This window comes from Cygnus olor, chromosome 3 (genome assembly GCF_009769625.2).
Source record: "Cygnus olor isolate bCygOlo1 chromosome 3, bCygOlo1.pri.v2, whole genome shotgun sequence".
NCBI lineage: Eukaryota > Metazoa > Chordata > Aves > Anseriformes > Anatidae > Cygnus > Cygnus olor.
In genome coordinates, this window is record NC_049171.1 from 108,523,350 (window position 1) to 108,548,345 (window position 24,996).

At 61.3% G+C, this 24,996-nt stretch overlaps 1 protein-coding gene across 2 annotated transcripts; it reads left to right on the forward strand.

The window, feature by feature from the left end:
* Nucleotides 1-214: 214 nt before the first annotated feature.
* Nucleotides 215-23,991, forward strand: PTK7 (protein tyrosine kinase 7 (inactive)). Of its 2 annotated transcripts, none has more exons than XM_040551246.1 (20): nucleotides 215-311; nucleotides 11,928-12,221; nucleotides 12,887-12,989; nucleotides 13,454-13,644; nucleotides 13,874-14,021; nucleotides 14,722-14,852; nucleotides 15,096-15,362; nucleotides 15,534-15,667; nucleotides 16,000-16,135; nucleotides 16,259-16,378; nucleotides 16,590-16,739; nucleotides 17,002-17,152; nucleotides 17,437-17,564; nucleotides 17,723-17,926; nucleotides 21,406-21,561; nucleotides 21,729-21,961; nucleotides 22,462-22,542; nucleotides 22,623-22,774; nucleotides 22,863-23,041; nucleotides 23,190-23,991. In XM_040551246.1, exons 1-20 carry the CDS (start codon nucleotides 281-283, stop codon nucleotides 23,348-23,350), a joined length of 3,150 nt encoding a protein of 1,049 aa, XP_040407180.1. In that variant the 5' UTR covers nucleotides 215-280; the 3' UTR covers nucleotides 23,351-23,991. The 2 variants fall into 2 exon arrangements, with proteins under 2 accessions (XP_040407180.1, XP_040407179.1); XM_040551245.1 differs by lacking the exon at nucleotides 215-311 and adding an exon at nucleotides 645-681.
* Nucleotides 23,992-24,996: the final 1,005 nt, after the last annotated feature.

Consider the following 24,996-nt stretch of genomic DNA (forward strand, 5'->3'; position numbering starts at 1 on the left):
TGCGTGTGTGTTTTTTGGTCTGTTTTTGTTTTTTTGTGCGTGTGTTTTTTTTTTTTTTTTTCCCCCTTTTCAGTAACCACCGAAGCCCTTTCATTCTCTCCTCCTCCCCCTCGCCCCCCCTTTGGCCACGCCCCTCCCGATTTAGCCCCGCCCCTCCCGTTTAGCCCCGCCCGCTTCCCTCCGCCGGCCCCGCCCCCGGAAGCCCCTCCCGGTGGGGCGGCATGGCCCGGGGCCGGGGCGCGCGCTGAGCGGCGCGGGGCGGTGCGGGACGGGGCGGAGGATGGCGGCGGTGCGGGCGCTGCTGGTGCTCGGTGAGTGCGGGGCCGGGCCGAGCCCCGGGGAGCCCCCGCCGACGGGGGGGCGGGGGGGGGAGGCTGGGGGCTGCGGGAGGACGGGGGGAGGCTGGGGAGGAGGGAGGCTGGGGGAGAGGCTGGGAGGGAAGGGGAGAGGCTGGGAGGGAAGGAGCGAGGCTGGGGGAGAAGGAGCGAGGCTGGGAAGGAAGGAGAGAGGCTGGGAGGCAGGGAGAGAGGCTGGGAGGCAGGGAGAGAGGCTGGGAGGCAGGGAGGCTGGAGTGGAAGGAGGCTGGAATGGAGGGAGGGAGGGAGGCTGGGAGGGTTGGAGGCAGGGAGGCCGCCGACCTCCCCGTGCTCTCCCCATGGATGCTCATCCCTCCCGCGCCACGTATGTACTCCGGGCCTCCCAGCCCCTTCGCCTCCTCCTCCTCCTCCTCCTCCTCCTCCTCCTCCTCCTTCTTCTCCCGCTTGGGCTGCCCGGCCGAGCCCCCTCTCAACGGCGGCGACGCCAGATGCGCCCTCGGCCGCCGCCGGAGCGTGCGGGGAAATATTCGCTGAGTCAACTTTTCTGGCGAGCCCCGAAGCCCCAAATGTCTCTTTCCTTCTGGATGTGCCTTCGCGTCCCACGTCGGCGCGGCGGTGCCTTCCCCGCGCCCGCTTGCGAGCCTAAAGCGCAAAACCTCCGAAAACGGGAACGGCCGGATGAGGTCTCGGAATTCCTCTCGGGTTTCAAGAGTCCGACACAAACCCCCAGCAGCGCGACGTGGGCGACCTCCGCTCCTCGCGCCCAAGCCGCCGTCTGCTTCCGAGCACGGCGGAGGCTGATCCGAGCGAGCATCCCTTCGGTGTCCGGAAAGCTGTGCTGCTCAGCACACTTCTGGGACGTTTTGGGGCCAAGCAGCGAGAAGCCAACGCTGCTCTCATATCCAGAACCACCTGGTGTCCTTCGGGACCCGGAGGTGCCCTCGGTGGGGTGCAGCTCCTGACACAGCGGGGCTCTGGAGGCATGGGGACCCCACGGCTGTGGGCACTCCTTTGTCCCCGCAGCGGGTCCGTTGCCTCTTGGACTACCAAGAGTTGGCACCGGAGGGAGGGATGTCACCTCCCGCATAGCTTTGGGACGTCCTCCGGTCCCCTAATCGATCCCAGACCGTCCTCCTGTCTCCTAAAACGCGGTCTCGGGTCGATCGGAGGCAGGTGTTCCAGCCACGGCGAGCACCCGTGGTTCCACGGCGTGATGGGTGCTCTCACCGGCAGGACCGCGCGTCTTTGTGGTGCTCCTTCGGCCGGCCTCGAGGCCTGGCGGGCAGTGAGCGTGGCCCCGGAGGGCCAGCAGTGCCTCTTCCATGGTGCATAGGGTTTGGGAGGAAAGGCGAGGGGAGAGCGGGGCCAGGCGATAGGGCACTTGAAAGAGATCTGAAGGCCGCGAGGCCCGGCTACGGGTATTTGCTCGGGGAGCTTTACACTAATATTTTTCTTCCCTCCGTTGCAATTCATCTCCCGCTTGGGCCGCAAAGATCAAAGCTGTCCTCCAGCAAGTACACGTGGGCTTAAGTAAATAGCCGGCCCTACACCTCTCTCCAGTGAATAAACACTCTTTCCTCCCTGAACGGTCCGAGCGCGGCTCTCCGACCTGGAATGCGAAGCATTCCGCGTTAGCAGTGGGTGTTTCCACAGCCCTCGATATTTGGGATCCGGGAACAACCGCGCATTTAGCAGCAGGCTCGGGCACAAACGTGCTCTTTGTCGAGGCGGTCGCCGCCGCCGTGGTGGTAGGAAAATTCCCCCGAGGTTGGGGGGACGTGCGATTGTCTGCCCGGACCCCGAGGAGACGGGGATGGGGGCGATGGGGGGTCGTGGGCTGGGTGGTTTTGGGGAGGCCTGGAGGGCGGCGAGGCACGGAGGCATCTCTCCTTTGTGAGGCGTTAGGTCCTATGGGGTGGTGATGGTAAATCTGGGGGGGGGGTTGTGAAAACTGTGCGCGCCCCCAGGAGAAGGCTGGTCGTGCTCGAGGTGGGAGAGGGACAGGGACAGAAGAAATCAACGAGTCCATTTTGGGGGAAAAATAGGGTGATTTGACAGCCGGTACCGGGTGGTTCCTGGGCATCGTCGTGGCAGGGGTGCCCCTTGGGTGGTCTGGCTCCGCGTCCCGCTCCTTGCCTGGAGGATGTTTGGGGGGTGGCATCCAATTGCCGCTCGTAAATGCCTCGCATCTGTTGGGAGAGCAGATGTTATCTCGCGCCGGTGGGGTTAAAGCGCTGCTGCAGCGTGCCTCGTGTGCCAGCATGCCTGCAAGAAGCGATCCCACTGCTGGGCACGGGAGGGTTTGCTCTCCGACGGAGACCCGGTGGGGAGCAGGTGAGGATGCTGCAGGTTTTGGGGCTTTTCGCGCGGCTCCGCGTGTGCTTTGCGACTCCTTCCCCACGTCCTCGTGAGGTTTTGGCAGCAGTGAGGTGGGGATGCCGCCCGAGCTCAGAGCGAGGAGTCCTACCCAAAGGTTTGTCCCACCTTTCCTCCTCCCTTGGCACGCCGCAGCGGGAGGAGCATGAACCTGTGCAGGCAGGGGCTCCGTTTGGGGTCGTTCCTTTGTTTGGGGGAAATGCTCGGCACCAAGTGCCACCCCCTGGTCTTTACCTGTGTCTCCTCTCAATCCGCGCAGCCCCCGCCGAGTAGCTGGGGAAGATCTTCGAGCCAAACACAAGTGGTCTTTGTTTCAAAGCATCAATTTGTGTTGGCAGCCAGGTCTGCAGCGCATGTGCTTCTCATTGACTGCTGCTCCAGCTCCGTTCCTCACTCCGTGCGCCAGCATTTTTTTTTTTTTTTGAAGATTTAATACAAAAATGTTTTTCCTGAGCTTAAAAGGCTGAGCCGTACAGTACTCCTAGTCTTAATTTAAGCCTTGCCTTTTTTCGGGGAAGCGATCTCTGTCTGCTCAGAGAAGAGGCTGCCTTTGAGAGGTGACCAGCGCGTGCTGTGCCATCAGCAAAAGGAGAGGCGAGGGGCACCTCGGAGCAGCGTGCAGCTTCTGGAAGCCTGGCACACGGGGCTGGGCTTCTCCTGAGCCTGCTCGTCTCGGGGCGCTTTGGGACAGCTGCTGGGTAGGTGCTTTTGGTACTCCTTGTAGGCTCTTTGGTTTGCTCAGCTCTCCAAAATCTCCCTCCTCCCATTTTGACCCCTCGGTGAAGGCATCCTGCGAGGACCCATCTTGAGAGCTCGTTTTAATCCCGTAAAGCATTACGTGGCGTCCAGGCAAGGCCCGGGTCGCTGCTTAAAACCTCCCTGTCGGTGGTGAACAGATGGGTGCTGAGGCATCGGGGTGCCCGAGAGAGGAGAAACCAAAACCAGACGGATCCAAGGTGACAGCGGTGGGCACCCGCCAGCTCCTCTCCCCTCGCACAGCGGGGACACACGAGCTGTGTGTCTGGGGAGGAGGTTTTAACCGATGACCCCACCGGAGTCACGAGGTATTGGGGTGCCGATGACCTCTCTCCTGGTGAGAACGGAGCAGGATTTTCCTGATTTTGGGGCGTTCGTCTTTTGCTTACGTAGGGCCCCGGAGCGTGTCCTGGGTGCCTCCGCCAAAGCCGCGGTTGCGGGGCGGCTGGGACCTCTGTGGGGCTGGGGGGGGGTTACGTCAGCGGCGGGGCTCTGCAGGAAAACTGGTACGGGCAGGCTGCCGTCTGGAAGACGGGGTGGCACGTCAGCTTTCAGGTGCACGAACCCTCCAGCTCTGGGCAATGAGATGTTGCAGGCTGGGAAGAAGTGACGGGGGTTGCTGCGTGCGTGGGGGGCTCCTGCGGGATGGGGCTGGGGTCTAAGTGACTTGTGCGTCAGCTCCTGGGTGACATAAATTCAGCTCGGGCTGCCCCAAAGAGTGGCGGCACAGTTCCCTGGGACTGTCACCGTGGTCCCACTCTGTCTGTCCTCCATGCCCTGAAGCAGGAGCGACGGCACGGAGCGGCCGAGCCCCGTCCTCGCTGCCCAGGGGAGGGCTGAAGGCAACGTGGGCTTTCTGCCCGTGCTGTCAAACGTGCTGCTGGCGCGAGATGGGCGCCGCGTTGCTTAAGCCCTCGTATAAACAACTTTCCTCATTAGGGTTGCTCGCTGGCCTCTTCGGGAGCACAAAGAAAGCCTTTGATTCCAAAACACACAGCGACTCTCCAAATGGTTAAAGGCGGGACAAGCCGCGGCTTGCAGGTGCCTTTGTTGCTCTCCACGCAGCGTGCTCTGCTGCGTGTCCTCGCTCCCCCCCCTGCTGCGGCGTGGCCTTGGCTCCGTGGAAGCCACCAAGCGGGTGCCCGCATCGGTGGGAGGAAAGGTGGTGGTTTTCTGGTCCTTTTCCCAGCAAAGACGCGACGGGAGGCGATAAAACCCGGCAGCCTCGCAGGGCTGCGCGCATCCAGCTCGCCCGAAGCGTCCCCGGGAGCGGAGAGGAGCTGGTGCTGCTGAGGAACGTCAGCCCGTTGCCTCTTGGAGGGGGGCCAACGTGCAAAGTCTCCTCCAGCAGCTGAAGATCATCGCGGACCAAAGCAAACAGAGCTTCCTGCGCGCTGCTCTTTGTTTGTCTTGGGTCCTCTCCCTCCTTCCTGCCTGCCGCGAGCTCTGGAAAACGGGGAGACATCCCCAGTGCCGTGAGACCTCCGCGTCCTCCAGCCAGCTCCAAGCAGATGTTATCCGCCGAGATCCGAGGGAAAAGTCTAGCTATGGGGGCAACACGTGGCTTTTTCTCTGTTGGGTCAGCTCCTGAGGACTTTCCCCATGCCTCGCGTGTGCTTGTAGCCTTCGGCTGCATCAAGTCCTGCCTCTCTCTCGCTGCCCTGGCCCAGGCGCAGCTATTCCTTCTCCAGCTTTGCCTCCCGTCCCTCCTCTCTCTGGTCCCTCTCCTGGCCCCACCACAGCACGCCATGGGTCAGTGGCTGTCCGGGAAGAGGTACGTGTTCTCCAGGCGCTCTGGGGATCGGCCGTGCTGCTGCTGTGGACAGAAGCACTTGTTTCTCAAGGAGATTCGATCACCGAATCAGTCTCGGTGAGTCAGTTATACCTGGGCTTCGCTCTCATTTCTCGCTGGGGCTTTGCATTAGGCCTGCCAGCGGTGAGTGCTCTGCCGAGCTATCGATTTGTAAAAGTGCTCCCAAAAGTGCCCCGCTTGCACATTTTCCCCACTCAGCGACTTGTCTCCGTTTTTAGCAGAGAGGTAATGCAGCAGCGTTTCCCAGAGAAGCCACCTTTTAATTAATATTGCATGAGCACAGGAAATACTAGCTGCTCTGGCTGCTCTCCTATTTTTGTGGCTTTTAATATAGGTTCAGAAGTGGCTCTGATGAAAATAAACAAGGATCTGTGCCTTTCTGTGCCCTCCCTGCTGCCGGTGGCCGTGAGCTGGGGCTGCCCGTCAGCTTTCCAGCGATGAAGAGACGGAGTGGGATGAAGTCTGTGGCCCTGCAGGGAATGGCTGGAGCAGGGGAGCTGTGGATGATGCTTTTTGCTGGAAGAACAGCAGCGTGACGAGGGATGGCGATGTGTGACACGCAGCAGCCCGTGTTGACTGCCCCTGAGAGGCTTGTGAGCCCATACAAGTGGGAGAGGCACCGACGCAGCCGGTGGAGCGGGCCCATTTCAGGTCTCTCCCCGATGGCCTTTTGGCAGCTCCGCTCGTCTGCAGCCCTGCTGGATGCGCGGGGCAATTTGGGGCGGCTGGGAGAAGCTGGCGCGTGCTGTCGGGAGTGCCTTTCCCAGGAGTGCTGCTCCCCTTCCGAGGGGAGGGGAGCAAACAGGTCGAACCTGCAGGAACCCAAGTGGAGAAGCAGGATGCTCCAGAGGCTCGCTCACCTCCAGCCGGACCCACGGCCTCGCTCGTCGTCCCCGTCTCCCCACAGCCTCCTGGAGGCTGGAGGGGTGGGCTCGGAGTCCCTGAGAACAGTGCAAGCCTCCAAGTTCTTGGCTGTGCCTCCTCCTCCTGGCCAGCCCCCGGCTGCTCTCCTCGCTCTGCTGCCCTTGGGGTGTTTGTGGAGCCCGTGCTGAGCTGTGCCTGGTTTGGGGTCTCTCCCCCAGCCCTGAGCCAGCTCTGGCACTGGCAGGACCCGCCTGGCGCTGTGGTGCCGCCCGGGTGCTCCTCCACCACCAGGTGGGTTTTGCTTGGCAAGGACCTCGGCGTTCTCACATGTCTTTGCTTGAATTCTGGGGAGGCGTCGTGCTTCCAGGCTGCTCGCAGGGAGCACGGGGCTTGTCCTGGCTCTCCTTGGTGTCTGCCTGCTGTGTTCCCTTCTGTGGGAGAAAAGCAAAACACCCTTGCTGTTTCTGCCAGAGAGCTCTGCCTCCATCGGATGGGGGAATCGCAAAATTATCCTGCTGGGAAGAATCCTTCAAGATCTCCAAGTCAGCCTGACCTACCAAGTCCCATCACTAAACCACGTCCACACGTCCCTTAGATACCTCCAGGGATTCTGCACTGCCCTGGGCCACCCATCCAATGCTTGACCACCCTGTCCATGAAGAAGTTCTTCCTGATGTGCAACCTAAACCTCCCCTGGCACAACCTGAGGCCGTCGCCTCATGTCCTTTCACTTGTCACCTGAGAAAAGAGACTGACACCCTCCTTTCAGGTGGTTGTGGGGAGGGATGAGGGCTCCCCTCAGCCTCCTCTTCTCCAGCCTAAGCAGCCCCAGTTCCCTCAGCTGCTCCTCATGTGTCTTGTTTCCCAGTCCCTTCACCAGCTTCGTCGATCTTCTCTAAATGTGTTCCAGCATCTCAACATCTTCCACGTAGCGAGGAGCCCAAAACTGAGCACAGTGATCACGGCACGGTCCCACCAGTGCCACATACAAGGGGACGGTCACTTCCCTCGTCCTGCTGGCCACGCTATGCAGGCCAGGACACCGTTGTCCTTGGCCACCGGGGCTCACCGATGGCTCGCGTTCAGGCCCCGCGGATCAGAGCTGCGCCTCCGACCTGCCGCGCTGCCGGCAGCACGCGTCGGCCGTAAATCAGCCGTCCGGAGGGAGCCGGGGAACTGCTGGAGGGCCCCGAGCACGCCCGGGAGAGTCAGTTGGCAGGGCCGGCGGGCGCAGCCAGCGCCGTCACCGGTGCTGAGTCACCCCCGAAGCATTCGTGCTCCTCGCTGGGGCTTGGCAGCCCAGCCGGCGCGATGTCTGCGCGGGAGCCTTCGGCTGGCGGGGCCTTGCGGAGGGTTTAATGGGGCCAGCAGGGTTCCCAGCTCCTGCTTACGGCCTTCCCCCTACAGGAAAGCGGGGTCACGCTCTGGAGCCCTTTTCTCGGTGATCCTGGGGTTTTCTCCTGCCACGGATGTGCGGGCAGCTCCTGCCTGCTCTGGCACTCTTCCCGGGGCCGGCTGCGCCCCGGTGCGGTGCAGCAAGCGCTGCCTCGCCAGGCGGCTGATTAACAGTCCCCGACCCCCCGGTGGCTTTGTTCTGCTGTTTTAACCGCTCCGAAATTTGGCTTCACCATTCCCAAGTGCGGGCCCTGGCAGGGCACGGAGGGTTCCCAACCACGGGGGGGAGAACCCCCTGCAGCTCTCCGAGCGGCACCGGGGAGGCTAATGGGGATTGCGCTAAGTGATTGTGGCTTTTCTTTTTCTTATTTTTTGTTTTAAATAATTCTAAAGCTCGGTTCGAAGTGTGCGATTGGCTTCTTGGTGGTTGCAGGGACTGGCGGGGAGAGGTGCTGGGGTCCCACAACGTTCCCAAGCAAGGGCCTGTGGCTGCCATGGGGCTCCTGCTGAGGTCCGTGATGCTCTGCAGTGGCCCCAGTCTGCTGCAAACGTGGTCGTGCATTGTCACATGGGGGTGGAGGTGAGGAAAGAGCGAAGCAGCTCTGCCGTTCCCATCTGGGACCCAGGCCAAGCGGCCGAGTTCTGTGGGATGAGCAGATGTCTGCAGCTGCTGCAGGATGGGGCTGTCTCCGTGCCTGCTTTGAACTTGGGTCGCTTCTCCTCTGGAGCAGTAAATCCCACTTGGAAGGTTTATGGAGCCAAAGCCTCTCTAGCAGAGCATCTCTTGGGAAGGCCAGTTTGCACCCCTCCAGCCCTGCTGGCGACTCCCACAGGGATGATTTTTTCCTGGGCACGGGGCGAGTCGGTGCTTTTCCTTTAAGCAGAGTGGGACACGCTGTGGTTTTAAGAGGCTAACGTGATGGGCGCCCAAAGGCTTTCCAGATGTCGGGCTCGCTCGGAGCAGACCTGCCGTGCTCAGAGCTCCTCGCCCGCACCAAACCATTTCCATCTGGGCTGGCGGGGGAGAAGGGCTTTATTGCAACTCGACCCGTTCGGGAGGCTTTCTCAAATGGAGCCTCTCGCGGAGAGGAACGTGCTGGCTGGAAATCATTTGGAGATGCAAATCTCGCGGGGTGTTTGGCTCGGCTGCCGTTTCCGCAGGATCTGTGGGGCCGTGGGGTGGGCTGTGTGCGGGGCAGGCGTGCTCCGAGCGGCCGCTTGGTGTGGCTGCAGGGACCGACCCACCCGGCCAGGGGCTTGCTTGTGTTATTAAGCATTAATGATTTTTGTTTTTGCCTGCTTCTGCAGCCTCAGCTGGTGGAAACAAGCGTGCTGGCCCTGTGCTTGCGACCCGGAGGGGACAAAAAGCTGCCCCGTGTGCCGTTCCCAGTCCTGGCATGCCAAAAATCTGCGTTTATAGGAGCGTGTTCATAATGAGCTGTGCCAGGAAACACATGGCTTGCTTGGACCGTGAATGGGAGGCCTGTACGGGGCCCTGCACGCACCCAGAGCCTCGCCAGGACACGGAGCAGGCGCTGGCCTGCGGTCCTTGCTCGGTGGCAGGCAGAGAAGGGCTGCAGGCGGCTTGGGGTGCTGGTTTTGCTTGGGGTTGGTCGTGCATGGTGAAGGCGTCTCCTAATCCTGCTTATTCACTCTGAGGCTGAAAGGCTGCAGCCTGGAGATGGATTTGGGCTGCTCTCACCGCCCACCTTGGTCAGCGGTGAGAGCTGGGGCATCTCAGGCCATCGTCATCGTCTCCCCCAGCTGTGTCCCTGGCCTCTTCTCCAAGAAAGTGCCCTTCGTGGTCACTGCAAGGTGCCCAGGGCCTTCCCCAGCGATCAAGGTCCTCTGCCAGCTGGCCGTGTCCTCTACAAGACGTGATGATTTCTGCACCCAGCTCCTTCCGTGGCATCCTGGTACCTGTGGTTCAGGCTTTTTTTTCAGTCCCGAAAGCCAGCTGTCCCCCTGCCCTCCTGCCAGCGGGAGAAGAAGAATAGGATGGCTCCCCTTGGGGGGAAGAAGCACAGGGTGGGCTTCCCCCGGGTTTTGCTGCCCTGGGCGCTCCAGACGAGCTGTAACCCCTCTGATCTGCCGTTCCAGATGCCGAGCAGCAGAGGAGCTGGCTCGCACATCTGGCAGAGCCGAGCCGGGGCGAACTTGGCCGGAGCAGCCCTGGCAGCAAGCGTAGCGCTGCTGCGGCCTGGCTGGGGCGCGGGGCTGGCTTGCAAGCTGCAGAAGCCCCGTGGGCTTGCTTCCCAAACCAGGGAGCCTCGAAGCCCGTTCCCAATTCCTATTCCCGTGCCTTCAGCTCCTTGTTTGGTTGCGAGCAGCTCCGGGATTACTCACGTCCTTGCGTCAGCTGCGGTGTCTCAAGAGGTTGCTAACCTAAGCTCTTTGGGGTAAAAAAAAAAAAAAAAGAAAACGGATCCTTTCCTTTTCCCCTCGTGTCCTCGGCCAAGAGCTTTTAGCTCATCAAGGAGATGCCTGGGGATGGATGGCCCATGGCGGGGAGGAGCATGGGTGTCCCACAGGGCACCGCCGCCTGCTTCCAGCTCTGCTTCCCCGGCGCGGCTGTAGGTGAGCTGCAGGCACGGCAGGGCTCGGGGCTGCGCAGCAGCTGAGGGCTTTGTGGTCGAGGCTGCATTCCCCAGCGATGTCGTGAGGCAAGGAGACAATGATCTTTCTGGATTGCTTCAAGATGCAGGCCCGTCAGGCGGGGCTGGGATGCGCTCGCCTGGCCGCCCCCAGCTCGAGCAGAGATGGGCTTGGGGGAGCTTTCGGAGGGGGCTGCAGTCCTGGGGGCAGCCCGAAAGGTGAAGCGAGGTGCCTCCTGAAAGAAATGAGATGAATTTTGAGCAGGGGGATACCTCGGTGCGTGCAGGGTGCCGGATCCAGATCCCTGCCACATGTACACTCTCAGAGCTGGGATGTGACCTGATCTTCGTCTCCTCTCCTTCCCACTGGTGCCCGTCCCCTCCCTGCGGATGATTTGCTCCATGGGGTGCGGGAATGCTGCCCTGGGGACCTGCAGGTACCAGCCCTGCTTCCCTGCACGCTTCCCCAGCCTTCCTCGGCCGCCTTGCCGGGAAGTTTTTGTGGTTCCATGAGATATCCTCTGGGTAAAACCCCACCAGGCGTTTCCGAGTGAGCTGAGCTTTGAGCTGTGTTTATCTAACTGGGCCGAAGCTTTCCTAAAAAGCTCTCTGCAGCCACACTTTTAGGCCAGAAACATGTGTTGAGGGTTTCTTCTCCTGCGTGGGTATTCTCCTGCGGGACACGGGGGATGCCAGGGCAGCAGGACGCAATCCTTTCTGAACCCATTCTTTCTGACTCCTTGCAGTGCCGGGAGCACGCTGCTTTGACCGCTTTCTCTCTGTCCCTCAAAGGAGAGTGCTTCCAAGATGCTCAGCATCTGCCTGGCCTGGCCTCTTTCCCCGCAGAGCCTGGTGCTGGGAGCAGAAGCCCGGAGCGACCGGCATGCTCTGAATTGCCCTTTGTCTGCTCGCCTCTCTGCGGCCAGCTGGTAACCGGAGCAGAGCGCCTGCACGGCTGCCTGCGGCCAGGCGGCTGCCGGATTTAGGAGTACGTTGTAGGGCAGCCACGTCGAGCAGGGCTGAGGAAGGAGCAGGGCTGAGGAATGCGCTGGCTGCCCTGTCCCCAGGTCCCCCAGGCACCGAGCTCGCAGGCAGGGCTTGTTGAGTGGAGGCAGGGTGCTTGGGCTTTTCCAGCGCCGCCCGGCAAACGCAGCACGGGGCAGCTCGCCTGTATCTTTGCTAAACGAGCTCAGGCTGCACAGCTGGCTGCAGCTGGGGGAAAGTGGCTCTCTTCCTCCTGGCAGAGATGCTTCCAGCCCTGCAGAGCCACCCCACGGCCGCTCTCGGACCCTGGGGTCAGCCCCTGCGATTTCTTGTTTCGGTTTCTCCTCGCAAGTGGGTTGAGCCCTCGGCACAGGGTGTTGATGCTGTGCCCTCTGCGCTGTGCTCCCTCGCTCCCGGGGGCCGTTCTTGCTCCAGAGCAGTTTTTCTGGGTGATACCTGAGGATGTGCAGGTGAGGTGGAGACCTGGCCCCAAGGAGAGAGGCTTTGGGGAAATCCCGGAAACTGTCCCTGGGTGTTTTTCTCCGGTACGGTCCTGCTGCATGGTTAGAACTTACACACATCCTAAAAAATCAGGACAAGAGGAGCTCGAAGAAACATCTGAGTTCCCCAAGGAACTGCCTGCGCTCCAGCATTTGGGAGCAGGGCGCTCTCCTTGGCTCGTGGCAGCCCCGTCCCCATGTGGGGGGATGCCACATGAAAATGCCACAGTTTCAGCTCTCTAGAGACTGCTGTGAGCACCTCGTGCTTCCCTACTCCTCTCTGCACGTCCACGTGCCCTAGACGTGCCCTCCTTTTTCTGTCCTGCAGCGGTGGGGACTCGGGCGATGATCCATTTCACCAAGGAGCCGTACTCGCAGGACGCCCTGCACGGCCGCAGCGCCATCCTCCGCTGCGAGGTGGAGGACCCAGCCCACGTGGAGTTCGAGTGGCTGCACAACGGGCTGCCCGTCCAGGACACGGAGCAGCGCTTCAAGGAAGGCAGCAACCTCCAGTTCGCCGCTGTCGACCGGCACCGGGATGCTGGGGACTTCCAGTGCGTGGCGAGGAACTCGCTGAGCGGGGAGGAGGCGCGCACTGCCAACGCGTCCTTCAACATCAAGTGTGAGTGCGGGGAGGGGTCTCTTGGGATGGCACGGGGCTGGGAATGCTTGGGTGTACGGGGGGTGATGGTCAGGCATTGAGGCAGCACAGGCTGGGCAAGTAGGACACAAGGAAATGGCCTCGAGTCGTGCCGGAGGAGGTTTAGGTTGGATATCAGGAAGAATTTAATCGGGGAAAACGGGGTTAGGCATTGGAACGGGTGGTGGAGTCCCCACCATGGAGGTGTTTAAGAGATGTGGCTGTGGCATTTAGGGACGTGGTTTAGTGGTAGATGTGGTAGTGTCAGGTTGATGGTTAGACTCGACGGTCTTAAAGGTCTTTTCCAACCTAATTGGTTCCATGATTCCTGTCTGGCTACCACATCGTTCATGCCTTCAAGGCCCCCACATCTTCTAATGCTCCCAAGGCTGTCAGAGATGCTGTCGTCCCCGTTTGTATGGATGTTACTGCACCAAGCGTGTCCTGAGCACCGCAGATCCTTGAGAGCCCATCTCATCCCTCTGGGAACAGCCACCCGGGGCAAAGCGGGACATTTGCAGGGCGGCGTCCCTTTGCTCCGCGCTGTCTCTGGGGGTTTACGTGTCTCTAAGTCGGTGCCCGGTTATTTATTACTGAGCTGGCACTTACCAGAGCCAGCCAGGCTGACGTTCCCTTCAATCCCGCAGGGATCGAGACGGGCAGCGTGGTGCTGAAGCAGCCGGCCAGCGCAGCTGAGATCCAGCCTTCCTCCACCGTGGTGCTGCGGTGTCACGTCGACGGCCACCCGCGGTAAGGGTTGCCCCCCGAGGAGGGGACCCGGCCGGAGGTCCCCCCGCGCCTTCGCCGCGCGCTCTTCCCCCTCTCTCTCCGTCTCTCTCTCCTCCTCTCTCCTGCGAGGACGCAGTAGAGCCTAGGGAAGGCGAAAGGCAGGATTGAGCCTGCGGCCGAGCACCGGGGGAGAAGGCAAACGGCTTCCTCGGAGCCGCGTAGCGAGGAGCACAGTAAGGACGGGCTGTGACAGCCCGGTCGCTGCGCTGCTTGGTGTGCTGCGGTCACTCTCCGTCGCTTCCCGATCATGTCCCGTCCACTCGGCTGCATGTCTCATAGCTTCGTGTGTGTGTCGTGGCCAGCGGTGGGAGCGGAGAGCCAGGGAAAGGGGGCCATCTCTGGGCTGTGCCCCCCGCACACGTGCTCGCCAGGGAGCCCTGCCGCCGACCCCGCGCCCCGCTCACCCTCTCGCCCCTGTCTCGCAGCCCCACGTGGCAGTGGTTTCGGGACGGCGCCCCGCTCCCCGACGGCCGCGGCACCTACGCCGTCAGCAGCAAGGAGCGGAGCCTCACCCTGCGGAGCGCCAGTCCCGATGACAACGGCGTCTACTACTGCTGCGCCCGCAGCGCCGTCGGCTCCGTCTGCAGCCAGGACAACTTCACGCTGAACATCATCGGTGAGCCGCGGGTTTGGCTCGTTTACCGGGTCCTTTCAGAAGCAGAAGGGGCTTTCCCTGAGCTCTGGCTTGGGAACTAGGGTTGTGCTGGCACTGGCACATCTGCCTCCTTCAGGGCCAGGGTGTCCGTCCAGCGTGTTCCCGGCTCTTTTTTGGGTTTCCTCCAGTGTAAAGAGCAGCCCAGGGTACCCCTGCTTCCCTCACCCTCCTGTGGTCTCTGCTGTTGCAGACGAGAGCTTTCCCCAGGCGGTGATCGTCCCGCAGGACCTCATCGTGACCAAGAACGAAGAGGCAATGTTTGACTGCCAGTTCGCGGCCGTGCCCCCTCCCACGCAGGAGTGGCTCTTTGAGGACAACCCCGTCACCAACAGATCCAAGTAACAGGGACCCCGGTGATGTGGGCAGGGCTGGGAGGCACAGGGAGGGGGCACCGTGTTCCAGAAGCGAGCGAGAGGGGCCAAACCCTGGCCAGGCGTTCAGCATCAGCCACCGCGGTGGTTTCTCAGCTCGGCTGGCTTGGGTTCAGCAGAGCCCTGGTGCTTTTGTGTGGCCTTCCCCTGCGTAGGACTTAGAAAGTGGTTTGTCCCCGGAGGAGTCTGTGGGGCTGGGAGCCCTAGATGCCTGCGCACGATGATCCCCAGAGCCCGGGGCATCTCCCAGCCTGGCCGGGGTGCCCGTAGTGGTGATCCTGGGGCCAGGGATCGCGTAGCGGGACCGTGCGAGGCGAGTGGTGCCACCTGGGTGCCAGATGCCCCGTGGCTCGGCAGCTCCCGGGCGCCACCTTGTGCCCCCTTTTCCCTTTCCTGGCTGTGCCAGCTGGCCTGTTTGGGGGTGCCTCTTTCCACGAAAGCCAGCTCTGCTCCAAAGAAGAGACTTTTCTTAGCATGTCTCCTTGACGAAGCGCGTGTCCCACCTTCTTCTTCCTGCACCCTGCTTCCCCCACGCTGGGAAGCCTTGGCTTGGCACAGAGGTCTCCCCGTTTGTTCCGTGGGCTCCTGTAGGACAGCTCGGGGCTGCGGCTGTGCCCCACGTCCTGCAGAGACGCCCGCTGACGTCTGCCTCTCTCCGCGTGCCCAGGACCACCGTGTTCGCCAACGGCTCCCTGCTGATCACCCAGGTGAAGGCTCGCAGCACCGGTGTCTACAAGTGCGTCGGCCGTGGGCAGAGGGGGAAAGCTCTGGTGCTGAAGGCGACTTTGCAGCTGGCAGGTGAGGTCCTGGGGCCGGCGATGGGGCGGGCAGCGAGTCCCAGAGCTGCCCTGTCCCTCTGGAGATTTGGGACCACGTAGCAGCGGGCCAGTACACAAAGTGGTGTTTGGTTTATCTGTGAAACTGCTCGCCCTCACTCCCTGCGTGCTCTCTCCTGGTGCTGGCGGCTCCCGGGGGGGTGGTGATGCAGGTGGGACGGCCACGCTGCCCTGTTTGAGCCCTGCTGTCTGTCGCTCCTCTCAGAGATCGAAGAAATGGCCCCCTTCTCCCCGAAGGTGTTGACGGCGAACCAGGGGCACCGCGTGTCCTGCGCCGCCCCGCGGGGCGTGCCCACGCCCCAGGTCTGGTGGGAGAGAAACCAGGAGCGCATCCCCCCTGCCGGCAGGGTGTACCAAGAGGCAGAGCAGCTCGTTTTCACCAGCATCACCGAGGCGGACGCGGGGACCTACACGTGCCACGCTGCCAACAAGGCCGGGGAGAAGAAACAGGAGCTGAGCATCACTGTGGCTAGTAGGCGGCTTTCTGAGAAGGGCTGGGAGCATCGGGAAGGGCTGGGTGGGTGCTCGGGGTGAGCTGGGGAGGTGCTGGTTGTGCACATCTCATGGCTGGTTGTGAACTGCCCACCCAGGCTAGATGTAAGGTGCTGAGTGGCCCCTTGTAACCCCTCCCTTCCATGCCTAGCGGTACCCAAGTGGGTGGAGATGCCCAAGGACAGCCAGCTGGAGGAGAGCAAGCCAGGATACCTGCACTGCCTCAGCAAGGCCTCCCTGAAACCCACGGTCACCTGGTACCGCAATGGTGTCTCCATCTCTGAGGTGAGGTGACAGGGCAAGTCCCCGCTGCTCCTGGGTGCTTCTGCTGGGCTCCATCCTCCCCTGCTGCTGCTCTTTGTCACCTTGCCCCCAGATCTGGCATCCCTGGCGCTGCCCCTGGCACCCTCTCCGTCCCACTGGGGTGCGGGAACACGACTGGCTGTGCCTTGTGCTTTTGGGGTGGCGACGGGGCAGTTCTCTTGGGGGGGTCCCAGCGGGGCTGCCCCTATCTGGGAAACAATGCTGTCACCAGCCCTGCACTGGGACGCTGCCCGTGGCACTCCTGCAGCTCCAGGGCTGGTGACAGTGTTGTTGACACCCCCATCTCTGGTCAGGACTCACGCTTCGAGATCTCGGAGAACGGGACGCTGCGCATCAACAACGTGGAGGTGTATGACGGGACCATGTACAAGTGCGTGAGCAGCACGCCGGCGGGCAGCATCGAGGGCTACGCGCGGGTGCACGTGCTAGGTGGGTGTGCTGCCACGCGCTCCGCTCCCTCTCCTTGCAGGGAGCTCTCTCACCTGGCAGGAGGGTCTCCGGTGCCCCCCTCTGTGGCCGAGGCACCGAACGGGGCACCTCTGTCTCTTGTAGAGAAGCTGAAGTTCACCCCCCCGCCCCAGCCGCTGCAGTGCATGGAGTTCAACAAGGAGGTGACGGTGTCCTGCTCGGCCACCGGCCGGGAAAAACCCACCATCCAGTGGACTAAAACAGGTGAGGGGGGGCTTGGCTGGGGCACATCTGTCCCCGACATGGACCCCAGGAGCTCCCACAGAATGGCAGACATTGGCCATTGGCGCTGGGACCTCTGGAGGCCATCTGGTGCAAGCCCCTGCTCAAGCAGGGCCACCTAGAGCAGGGAAACCGCCCCGTGGCACAGCGCAGCACGTGTGGCTGCCACATCCCTGTCCTTGCCGTCCCGCAGATGGGAGCAGCCTGCCGTCCCACGTCAGCCACAACGCCGGCATCTTGTCCTTCCACAAGGTGAGCAGGAGCGACTCGGGGAACTACACGTGCATCGCCTCCAACAGCCCGCAGGGCGAGATCCGCGCCACCGTGCAGCTCGTGGTAGCAGGTGAGGGCTCCTCAGCAAGCTTCCCTGCTCTCTTGGGTCACCTGGGTGGCATGTCCCTGCCTGGGTGGCATGCCCCTGCAGGGACAAACGTCTGTCCTGACCCTGAGCTCTTCCCCATGGTGCTCAAGCATCTGTCTTGCCAGTGCCTTGGGTACAGCCCTAGAGGATGTGCCACGCTGCTGGTGCTGGCCCTGCTCTCCTACGCAGGCTCGGTGTCACTCCCAGGAGCTGACAGCCTTCGTGTCATCCTCTCCACCTCCAGTTTTTGTCACCTTCAAGCTGGAGCCAGAGCCCACAACGGTGTACCAGGGGCACACGGCCATGTTCCAGTGCCAGGCAGAGGGGGACCCCGTGCCGCACATCCAATGGAAAGGGAAGGACAAGATTTTGGATCCCAGCAAGCTGCTGCCCAGGTACGCGGCCTCCATTCGGAACTGGAACAGGGTTCATTGTGTGCACCTGGTACCAACAGCATGGTCTCAGGTTGCCAATTTGGGGGGTACGTGGTCAGTTGTCCCCACGTCCAGGGGCTCTCCTGGCCCCAGCTGAGCGGCAGCTGATTGTTCTTGGGCGCTGAGATCTGGGACGATTACGGCAGGGATATGAGGCTGAGCTGTCCTGGGGAGACGAGGCTGCGGGTGCCCCACGCCTGCCTCTGCCCTCTCAATGTTTGCAAAGGGCTCTGTGTGGTTGGCAGGATCCAGATCATGCCCAACGGCTCCCTGGTCATTTACGACGTCACCACCGAGGACTCCGGAAAATACACCTGTATCGCTGGCAACAGCTGCAACATCAAGCACCGTGAGGCCTTCCTCTACGTCGTAGGTGAGGGAGGTGCCCAGCCTCGGGACGTGGCCCCCTGCCACCCTGGAGCAGCTCTGGGCCCTGCTGCTGGGGCTTTTCCCCTTCCCCTGCCACGTTCCCAAAGAGGGTTTGGGAAATCCCTCCGTGCTCTCACGGGTTCGCTGTTCTCTGCCCCACAGACAAGCCGGCAGCAGAGGAGGACGAGGGACCCAGCAACCACACGCCCTACAAGATGATCCAGACCATCGGGCTCTCGGTGGGGGCAGCCGTTGCCTACATTATTATCGTGCTGGGGCTGATGTTCTACTGTAAGAAACGGAGGAAAGCCAAGAGGCTGAAGAAGCACCCAGAGGGCGAGGAGCCCGAAATGGAGTGTCTGAACGGTGAGGCTGGTACCCCCGGGGGTGGGGGCTTCCCTGCCAGCCCCATAGCCCTGGGCCGGGGGGGCTGAGGGTGAGCAGGGAGCTCCCCAAGGTCTCTTGCTCTTGGATTTGGCTGTGGCTGGGGGCAGAAACCTGCTGCCAGGTGAGAAATAGGCAGGGGAAGGGAGCCCAGCAAGTTGGTGCGAAGCCTGTGTCCCAGCTCCATGTCGTGGCCGTTCCTGCCTGCTGCAACAGGAGTAGTGCTGCTGCTTCCAGCACCCCTATGTGGGGTCACACATGCCCTTTGCCAAGGGAAAGGCAGTATCCCTATGCAGCAGTCGTGCTCTGCCAGCCTCTCCAAACCCCAGTTCAGCAGCTCCTGGTGCTGCAGGGGAGACTTTTCGCTGAACGCTCCCAAACTCTGCTGGGAGCTCACCCTGTTGTCTCCAAAACCCGTATCAGCTTTAAGCACCTCCAGCATCCTCCAGCAAGGCACTTTGGAGCATAACGAGTTACCTGAAGAACTACCTCCTTGCCACCTAGCACCTCTCCCTGCGCTGGAAGACACAGCAGGACGTGGGGGCTGCTTTCCCCAGGCACTGTTTTACAGCTCTGGCTGCACCTCGCGGTGCTCAGCATCGCTCTGCAGCTGCCCACAGCTGGCCTCTACCTTTGCTGCCAGCGAAGCTGGTGGCTTTGGCAAGCAGCTGCCAGCAGCAGCACCCCTTCCATGTTGGCAATATGATGTACTGTGCTGGTTCCTACCACCTTGTGTCCATCAGAGGGTATTTTTTCCCATCCTGTGGCAGCTCAGCTGCTTTTTAACAGCTGTTCCCTAAGACCCTGCAAAACCCAAGCTGGGCCCCACTGTGCACAAGCTCATGACTCCTGCAGCGAACCCATGAGCTCTCCGCAGCATCGTTTTCATTTCCAGAAGCTGTTTTAGCTCTTTCTCTAATGTCAGGTTTGTCCTTGCATCGTTGATCCCAGTGAGGTCTTCTGAGTGATGGGCTGCAAGCGAGTTTTCCTCCCCGTTTAGTTCCCTGCACCTCCTCCTGCACCAGTTCTCCAGCACTCAGCCACGTCCTCATCTTGTCGGGGTAGCTGTGAGGTGTGGCAGAGCATCGCCACTGGGTTTGGCTGCTGTTTTCCCTCTTGTATCGATACTTTGAGCAGAGCCAAACCTCCAGAAGACAAGCCTGGCTGGGGGATGTCTTGGGAGCAGGGATGCAGGAACATCTCTGCCGTTTTGTGCCCTGCTAGTGTCACCTCTGCAAGCCTCTCCCATGGCCAACCTGCAGGCAGCCCACTCTTGCCAGCAGACTCTGGCCAACATCCTCTTCCTTGGAAATAATTTGTTTTAATCCTTTTTCAGGTTGCCTCAGTTTTTTTATTTTATTTTGGCCTGTCTTTATTACATTCTTTTTATTCTGCCAGACTTTACCCCTTCTTATTCTCTTCGCCTGGAACCAGTTTAGCTGTCAGAGAGATGCATCCTGGCTTGCTTGTAGCCCTCGCCCAGCTGCCCAGATGTCTCTGCTCCTTTTTGGCCCTTCCGTGGCCTCACTTGGAAAAGTGCTTTGTGTTTGCTCTCAGCTCCAGTGGAGTGACTCCCCACTGTCACTTCTGATGCGGTCCCTCTTTAGCTGGGCGACCTGAAGTGTCTCAGCACCTACCTGAGGATGAGTGCTCCCCGGCTGGCCACCAGCTGACTTTCCCAGTGCCCCCAGGACCCGGCCAGATTTGACCTCCCTATGGATTTGCAGTGGTTCCTTGCAATGGATTTCCTACGGATCGATGCGCTCCTAACAAGTCAGTCGCCCTCTAAGGTCGTGTCCTTGGTGTGCCTCATCCTCTGCAACACGAGTGCTTGCTCTCAGTGTCCCTCTGTCTGACCGTGCTGCTTTTTTGGGTGAATACAGAGGGAATCTGGGGAGGTTAGCAGCTGTGGGGACTGATGGGAGCGTTTGAATTTGTGTCAGCCTGTGCTAATTTCTCCAGGAGATGCTCACGTGGTGCGGGCAGGTGGGCAGAGCAGGCACTCTGCACTTGGTTCCCCCCTGCGCTGCCGGCCGTGTAAATGAAACTTCATCTCCCTGGTCCCTTTGTTACCGTCTGTCCGATCAAAGCTCCGTGAAAGATCGGCGATGTCTGTGCTCAGAAGCGCCTGCCGTGGCCGCCTGCTGGCGCTGTCTCTCAGCAGCACAGTACTCGCTCTGCAGCCTTCGGCATTTTCTTGGCACGGTCGCAGCGGTCTTGTATTATCCTCTTGGCTTCGGGCTTCTAGTCTTGAGACACCATCAGTCACTGCTGCAGACAGTGGAGGGTCAAACAGTTTCTAAGCGCTGGGCTGCTGACAATTAGCATAAAAACAGGGCGAGCGTAAGTAGCACCGAGCTTTGATTTATAGGGCAGATGGTGTTTTTCACTCTGCTCCTCTGTAAATATTACTCCAGCCTGTGCGAGAGGACAACTGTCGGTAGCCGTGGCTCTTAAGTTATAGCATCTCAGCACCAAACCTACCTGTGACAAAGCCGTGTCACCGTGGCCAGATGTGCTGGAGGGCTGGGACCTCACTTGGGCGCACGCGATGCGAGCGTGTGTGTACCCGTGCTGCCCTACGACACCCTTGGATGGGGATCATGGGCAGCGTGGTTCCTGGCGGGGATAGCTCCAGCTGGGTCAGGTCTTAATGCTCTGATTAAATTCTTTTGCACGGCCAGGTGTTTCCTGGATGCTGGACTAGTTGAAATGGGGTGTGCGCAGTGACACAGGGCGATGCTGCACACGCATCACTTTAGCTGGGTGCTGTGCCCTGCGCCTTACAATCAGCCCGTGGAAAGTCTCGCTTCCTAGCGCCAGGTCTGATCCGAGCAGTACCCGCACTAAAAGTCCAGGTTTGCTGTCTTGCTGTACAAGGCAGCTTGTAGGGGAAACGCAGGGCTCGCTGCTTTCTTAAGGCAATGTTTTCTCCTGCTCGCTGGCTTCTGTTTGTGCTGGGGAAATTTGTAGCGGGCTTCCTAATCAGAAAGTCTGCTGGGGTTAATTGTAAGGTGCTTCAATCCAGGTGGTAAAAGAAACTCCAGGCTGATCTGGTGATTACCAAGGCGAGCATCGCAGGAGCAGGGGGGTCAGGCTGCAGCAGTCAGTGCCAGAGGGACCTGTGGGTCTCTAGGGCATTAAAAGACCGTGAGCGGGGGCCTCTCTGCCCCACACATCTGATCCACTGACTTCTCTCAATGGGCAGTGGGGATGTGGCCACCCCTCGGGGATGTCAGCGTGGCGTGGGACGGACAAGGCCAGATGGGGCCAGTTGGCTCTGGGACCAACGCCATTGCTCAGCGTCTGATTTCAGGGGTGGCTGGGATGGGGCCAGACGTGAGCCTGCAGGGAGGGCAGCCTGAGGATGGGGTCCTCAGGGGTCTGGAGGGGGCTGATCCCCAGTGTGACATTACCAGCACAGCCGGGCAGGATGCTGAGGCCACACGTGTCCCCTGCAGGTGGTGCTTTGCTGCAGAACGGGCAGACGACGGCGGAGATCCAGGAGGAGGTGGCCTTGACCAACCTGGGCAGCAGCTCTGGGGCCAGCAAGCGGCACAGCGCCGCTGACAAGATGCACTTCCCCCGTGCCAACCTGCAGACAATCACTACCCTGGGTACGCTGGGCCACCCCATCCCAATTCTCAGCGAGAAACTCGGGGCTGAAACCTCTGAGCCAGAAAACTCGATGGGCTGGGGCTCGGAAGGTCCTGCAGCCTCTGGGCTTCCTAAATTTGCTGTCCTAACTCGTGCTGTCTTCCCCTGTGCGGCTCCGCGCTTCCAGGCAGGGGGGAGTTCGGTGAAGTCTTCCTGGCCAAGGCGAAAGGAGCAGAGGACGGCGAGGGCGAAGCGCTGGTCCTGGTGAAGAGCCTGCAGACGCGGGACGAGCAGCTGCAGCTGGACTTCAGGCGCGAGGCGGAGATGTTTGGCAAGCTGAACCACGCCAACGTGGTGCGGCTGCTGGGGCTGTGCCGCGAGGCCGAGCCCCACTACATGGTCCTGGAGTACGTGGACTTGGTAAGGGCCCTGCCAGCAAGCAAGAGGGGGGGGGACAGCAGAGATGGAGCCCCGCGGGTGTGGCGTGGTCCAGGCTGGTGGCACAGGGACAGTGATTTTGGGGAGCCCAGGCTGAGCTTACCGGTGTTCCCAAAATTCGGAGGAGTGGGGTTCTCCTGCAAGACTTGGGGGGGGGGGGGGGCTTTGTCCTTTCCCTCCCCTCCTCCTCCTGAAGCTGTGGGACCCCCCGCTGCAGAAGGGCTGCAAATGCGGACTGCTCTTATGGGGAGCGTGGGCATGGGGGGAGAGGAAGGAAGCCTTTTGGGGTGTGAATGACCTCCTGGAAGCATCAGGCCTGCTTGCCCTGATCTTAGCCCGTAGGGAGGTACTAGCTTGCCCTACAGGGCGAGGACCAAAAGGACCATGGCCCAGGAACAGAGGCTCCACGGTGCTCCCAGTGGGAGCGATGGGACCGATGAGCACGGGAAGGTGCTGCCTCTGAGCTGCCGTCTGTCTCCTAGGGGGACCTGAAGCAGTTCCTGAGGATCTCCAAGAGCAAGGACGAGTCCCTGAAGCCCCAGCCCCTCAGCACCAAGCACAAGGTGGGAGCGCGGCCTCAGAAGCGCGGCGGGGCCGGGGGCTCTGGGGAGGGCAGGGGGTGCCAGCATCCCTCTGGGGCCAGGTGTCTCTGTGCACACAGGTGGCGCTGGGCATGGAGCACCTCTCCAACGGCAGGTTCGTGCACCGGGACTTGGCGGCCAGGAACTGCCTGGTCAGCGCCCAGCGGCAGGTCAAGGTCTCGGCCCTGAGCCTCAGCAAGGACGTGTACAACAGGTCGGTGGGGGAGGGGGCTGGTGGGAGGGGATGGCACCGGGATGGGACGGCGCCCACCTCACTCACCGCCCGCCTGTCCTGCCCGCAGCGAGTACTACCACTTCCGCCAGGCCTGGATCCCGCTGCGCTGGATGCCGCCCGAAGCCGTGCTGGAGGACGAGTTCTCCACCAAGTCGGACGTGTGGTCCTTCGGCGTGCTCATGTGGGAGGTCTTCACGCACGGGGAGATGCCGTACAGCCCGCTGGCGGACGATGAGGTCCTAGCAGGTACGCGGGGCGCCTCGCGCTGTCGCCGCCATCGTAGCCCCCTTCCTTTCCTCGGGGACAGCAGGGTGTCCCCCCTGGCAGCACAGTGCTGCCACGGAGGGGATCACACCTCTTCCCAACACCTTTCCATCCCGTGATCCCACACCAGGGCTGCAGTCGGGAAAGACGAAGCTCCCGCACCCCGAGGGCTGCCCTTCGCGGCTCGCCAAGCTGATGCAGCGCTGCTGGGCGCCCAGCCCCAAGGACCGACCCTCCTTCAGCGAGCTCGCCACCGCCCTCGGGGACAGCCCGGCTGACAGCAAAGCCTGAGCACCCTGCCCCTGGCTGGGGAAGGACGCAGCGGGGCGGGCGGGGGGCCTGCGGGTGCCCGGGGAGCCCCCGGCACTCCTGCGGCCCCTTGCCGAGCCCGACCCCGCTGCGCGGCACCAGCGGCTGCTGGACTCGAAGCACAAGCCAGTGTACTCCCCCCTTATCCCTCTCCTCTCCGTGGCTCCGAAAAGCCTGCGGGCTGCCGGCATGGATGGTGTGCGGCCCCCCCCCTCACCCGGCGAGAGCCGGGCTCCGGCACCAGGCTCTCCCCTCCCCGCTCGCCACGTGCATATCTGTCCGTCCGTCCGTCTGTGCTAGGCATGCCTGTGGGCACGGGCCCGCCATCAGGAACACGAAGTGCCTGGCATATGAAGGAGACGCTCCACCACCTTTTCCCCATGACCCCGTGCCTTTTTTTGTGTGTTTTTTTGGTTTTTTTTTTGTACGAGTCCTGGGGGCAGCGCCCCCCTCCCCTCCTCCCCCAGCGCGCTGCCTCCTCCCCACCATAGTATTTCTGTTACTGGAACGCAGCCTAGAGTGGGTTAGTTTGTTTGCTTGAGCGGAGGGTACCGCAGCCAAGAAGGGTTGGGTTTTGTTGGGTTTTTATGTGCTGCTCTCAATAAAGAAGGCTTTTTTTTTTTCTTTTTTTTTTTTTTTTTGTAAGACACTGCTGTCAATGCGTGCTTGACTCTTTTCCTCCGCGTGGTTCCTGGGGGACAGACCTGGCTGGGGATGGCAGGGGAACTCGTGCCATCACATCTCGTGCATCTCCTGGAAAGGAGAAGCTCCTTGCCGGGGCATCCCCCCTGCGTGGTGGTGGTGGTTTGGGTCAGCGCCAGAGGAGCTGCGAGCTCTCCAGCACCAGAGATAATCAACGCTGGACCCAATAAACTCCATCTAGTTGGCTCTGCTTTCATCGGCGATGGACAAGAAACGCCCAGGATCCCCTTCCTACCTCTGCTACCCAGACAGGCTGTGGAGGTGCTGGAGGGTCAGGGGAAGGCTGCAGCGAGGCGCCTAAACGGGCAGGCACCAGAGCTAGGAGAAACTCCAGACCCCAAGGGTGCAGAAAGCCTGGGGGTTGGGGTTGTGTATTTTTGGGAGTGATGTCATGAAAAAGCTCTGTATCCTTGGGGACAGGACAGATGTTGGCCAAGCTAATTGGAAACAGCGGGCTGAACATGTACAGCCCTGGCTGAACGTGATATAGGGGAGCGGGGTATCAGCATCCCACTCGGGCCCCTGCAGGAGAAGAGGAAGCCTTGGGCAGCTGACAGGCTTGGGATCCATTTGTCTCAGCCCAAATTGAAGGAACGTCTCAAAGAAAAGCCTTAGGGAGGGAAGATGACCTGTGATATCCATGGCTGGAGAGCAGCATGGCTGCACCAGCACAAGGGTCCAACCAGGGGACCAGCATCTGGGGTCAAAAAATGGACATTTATGGAACAGTACGAGGTGACAGCAAGCAGGTATGAGTTGTCCCAGCTGCTGACGACCCAGGACAGGAGATATATAAATACATACATATATAAAATATAAGGATCTCCAAGCCAGGTGTTTCCAGTAGCCCCTGACAGTTGCTTTGGCCCCACAGTTTCCCAGCCCCCCTTCAGCCCCTGCGTGCTTTGAGGACCACAGGACACCAG

Bases quoted from the DNA above. Each gene is read 5' to 3' on its own strand.
- PTK7 (XM_040551246.1), top strand. From the start codon at position 281: ATGGCGGCGGTGCGGGCGCTGCTGGTGCTCG. The intron at 22,775-22,862 runs GTCGGTGGGGGA...TCCTGCCCGCAG, and splicing joins AGCAAGGACGTGTACAACAG to CGAGTACTACCACTTCCGCC. The intron at 23,042-23,189 runs GTACGCGGGGCG...ATCCCACACCAG, and splicing joins GGACGATGAGGTCCTAGCAG to GGCTGCAGTCGGGAAAGACG.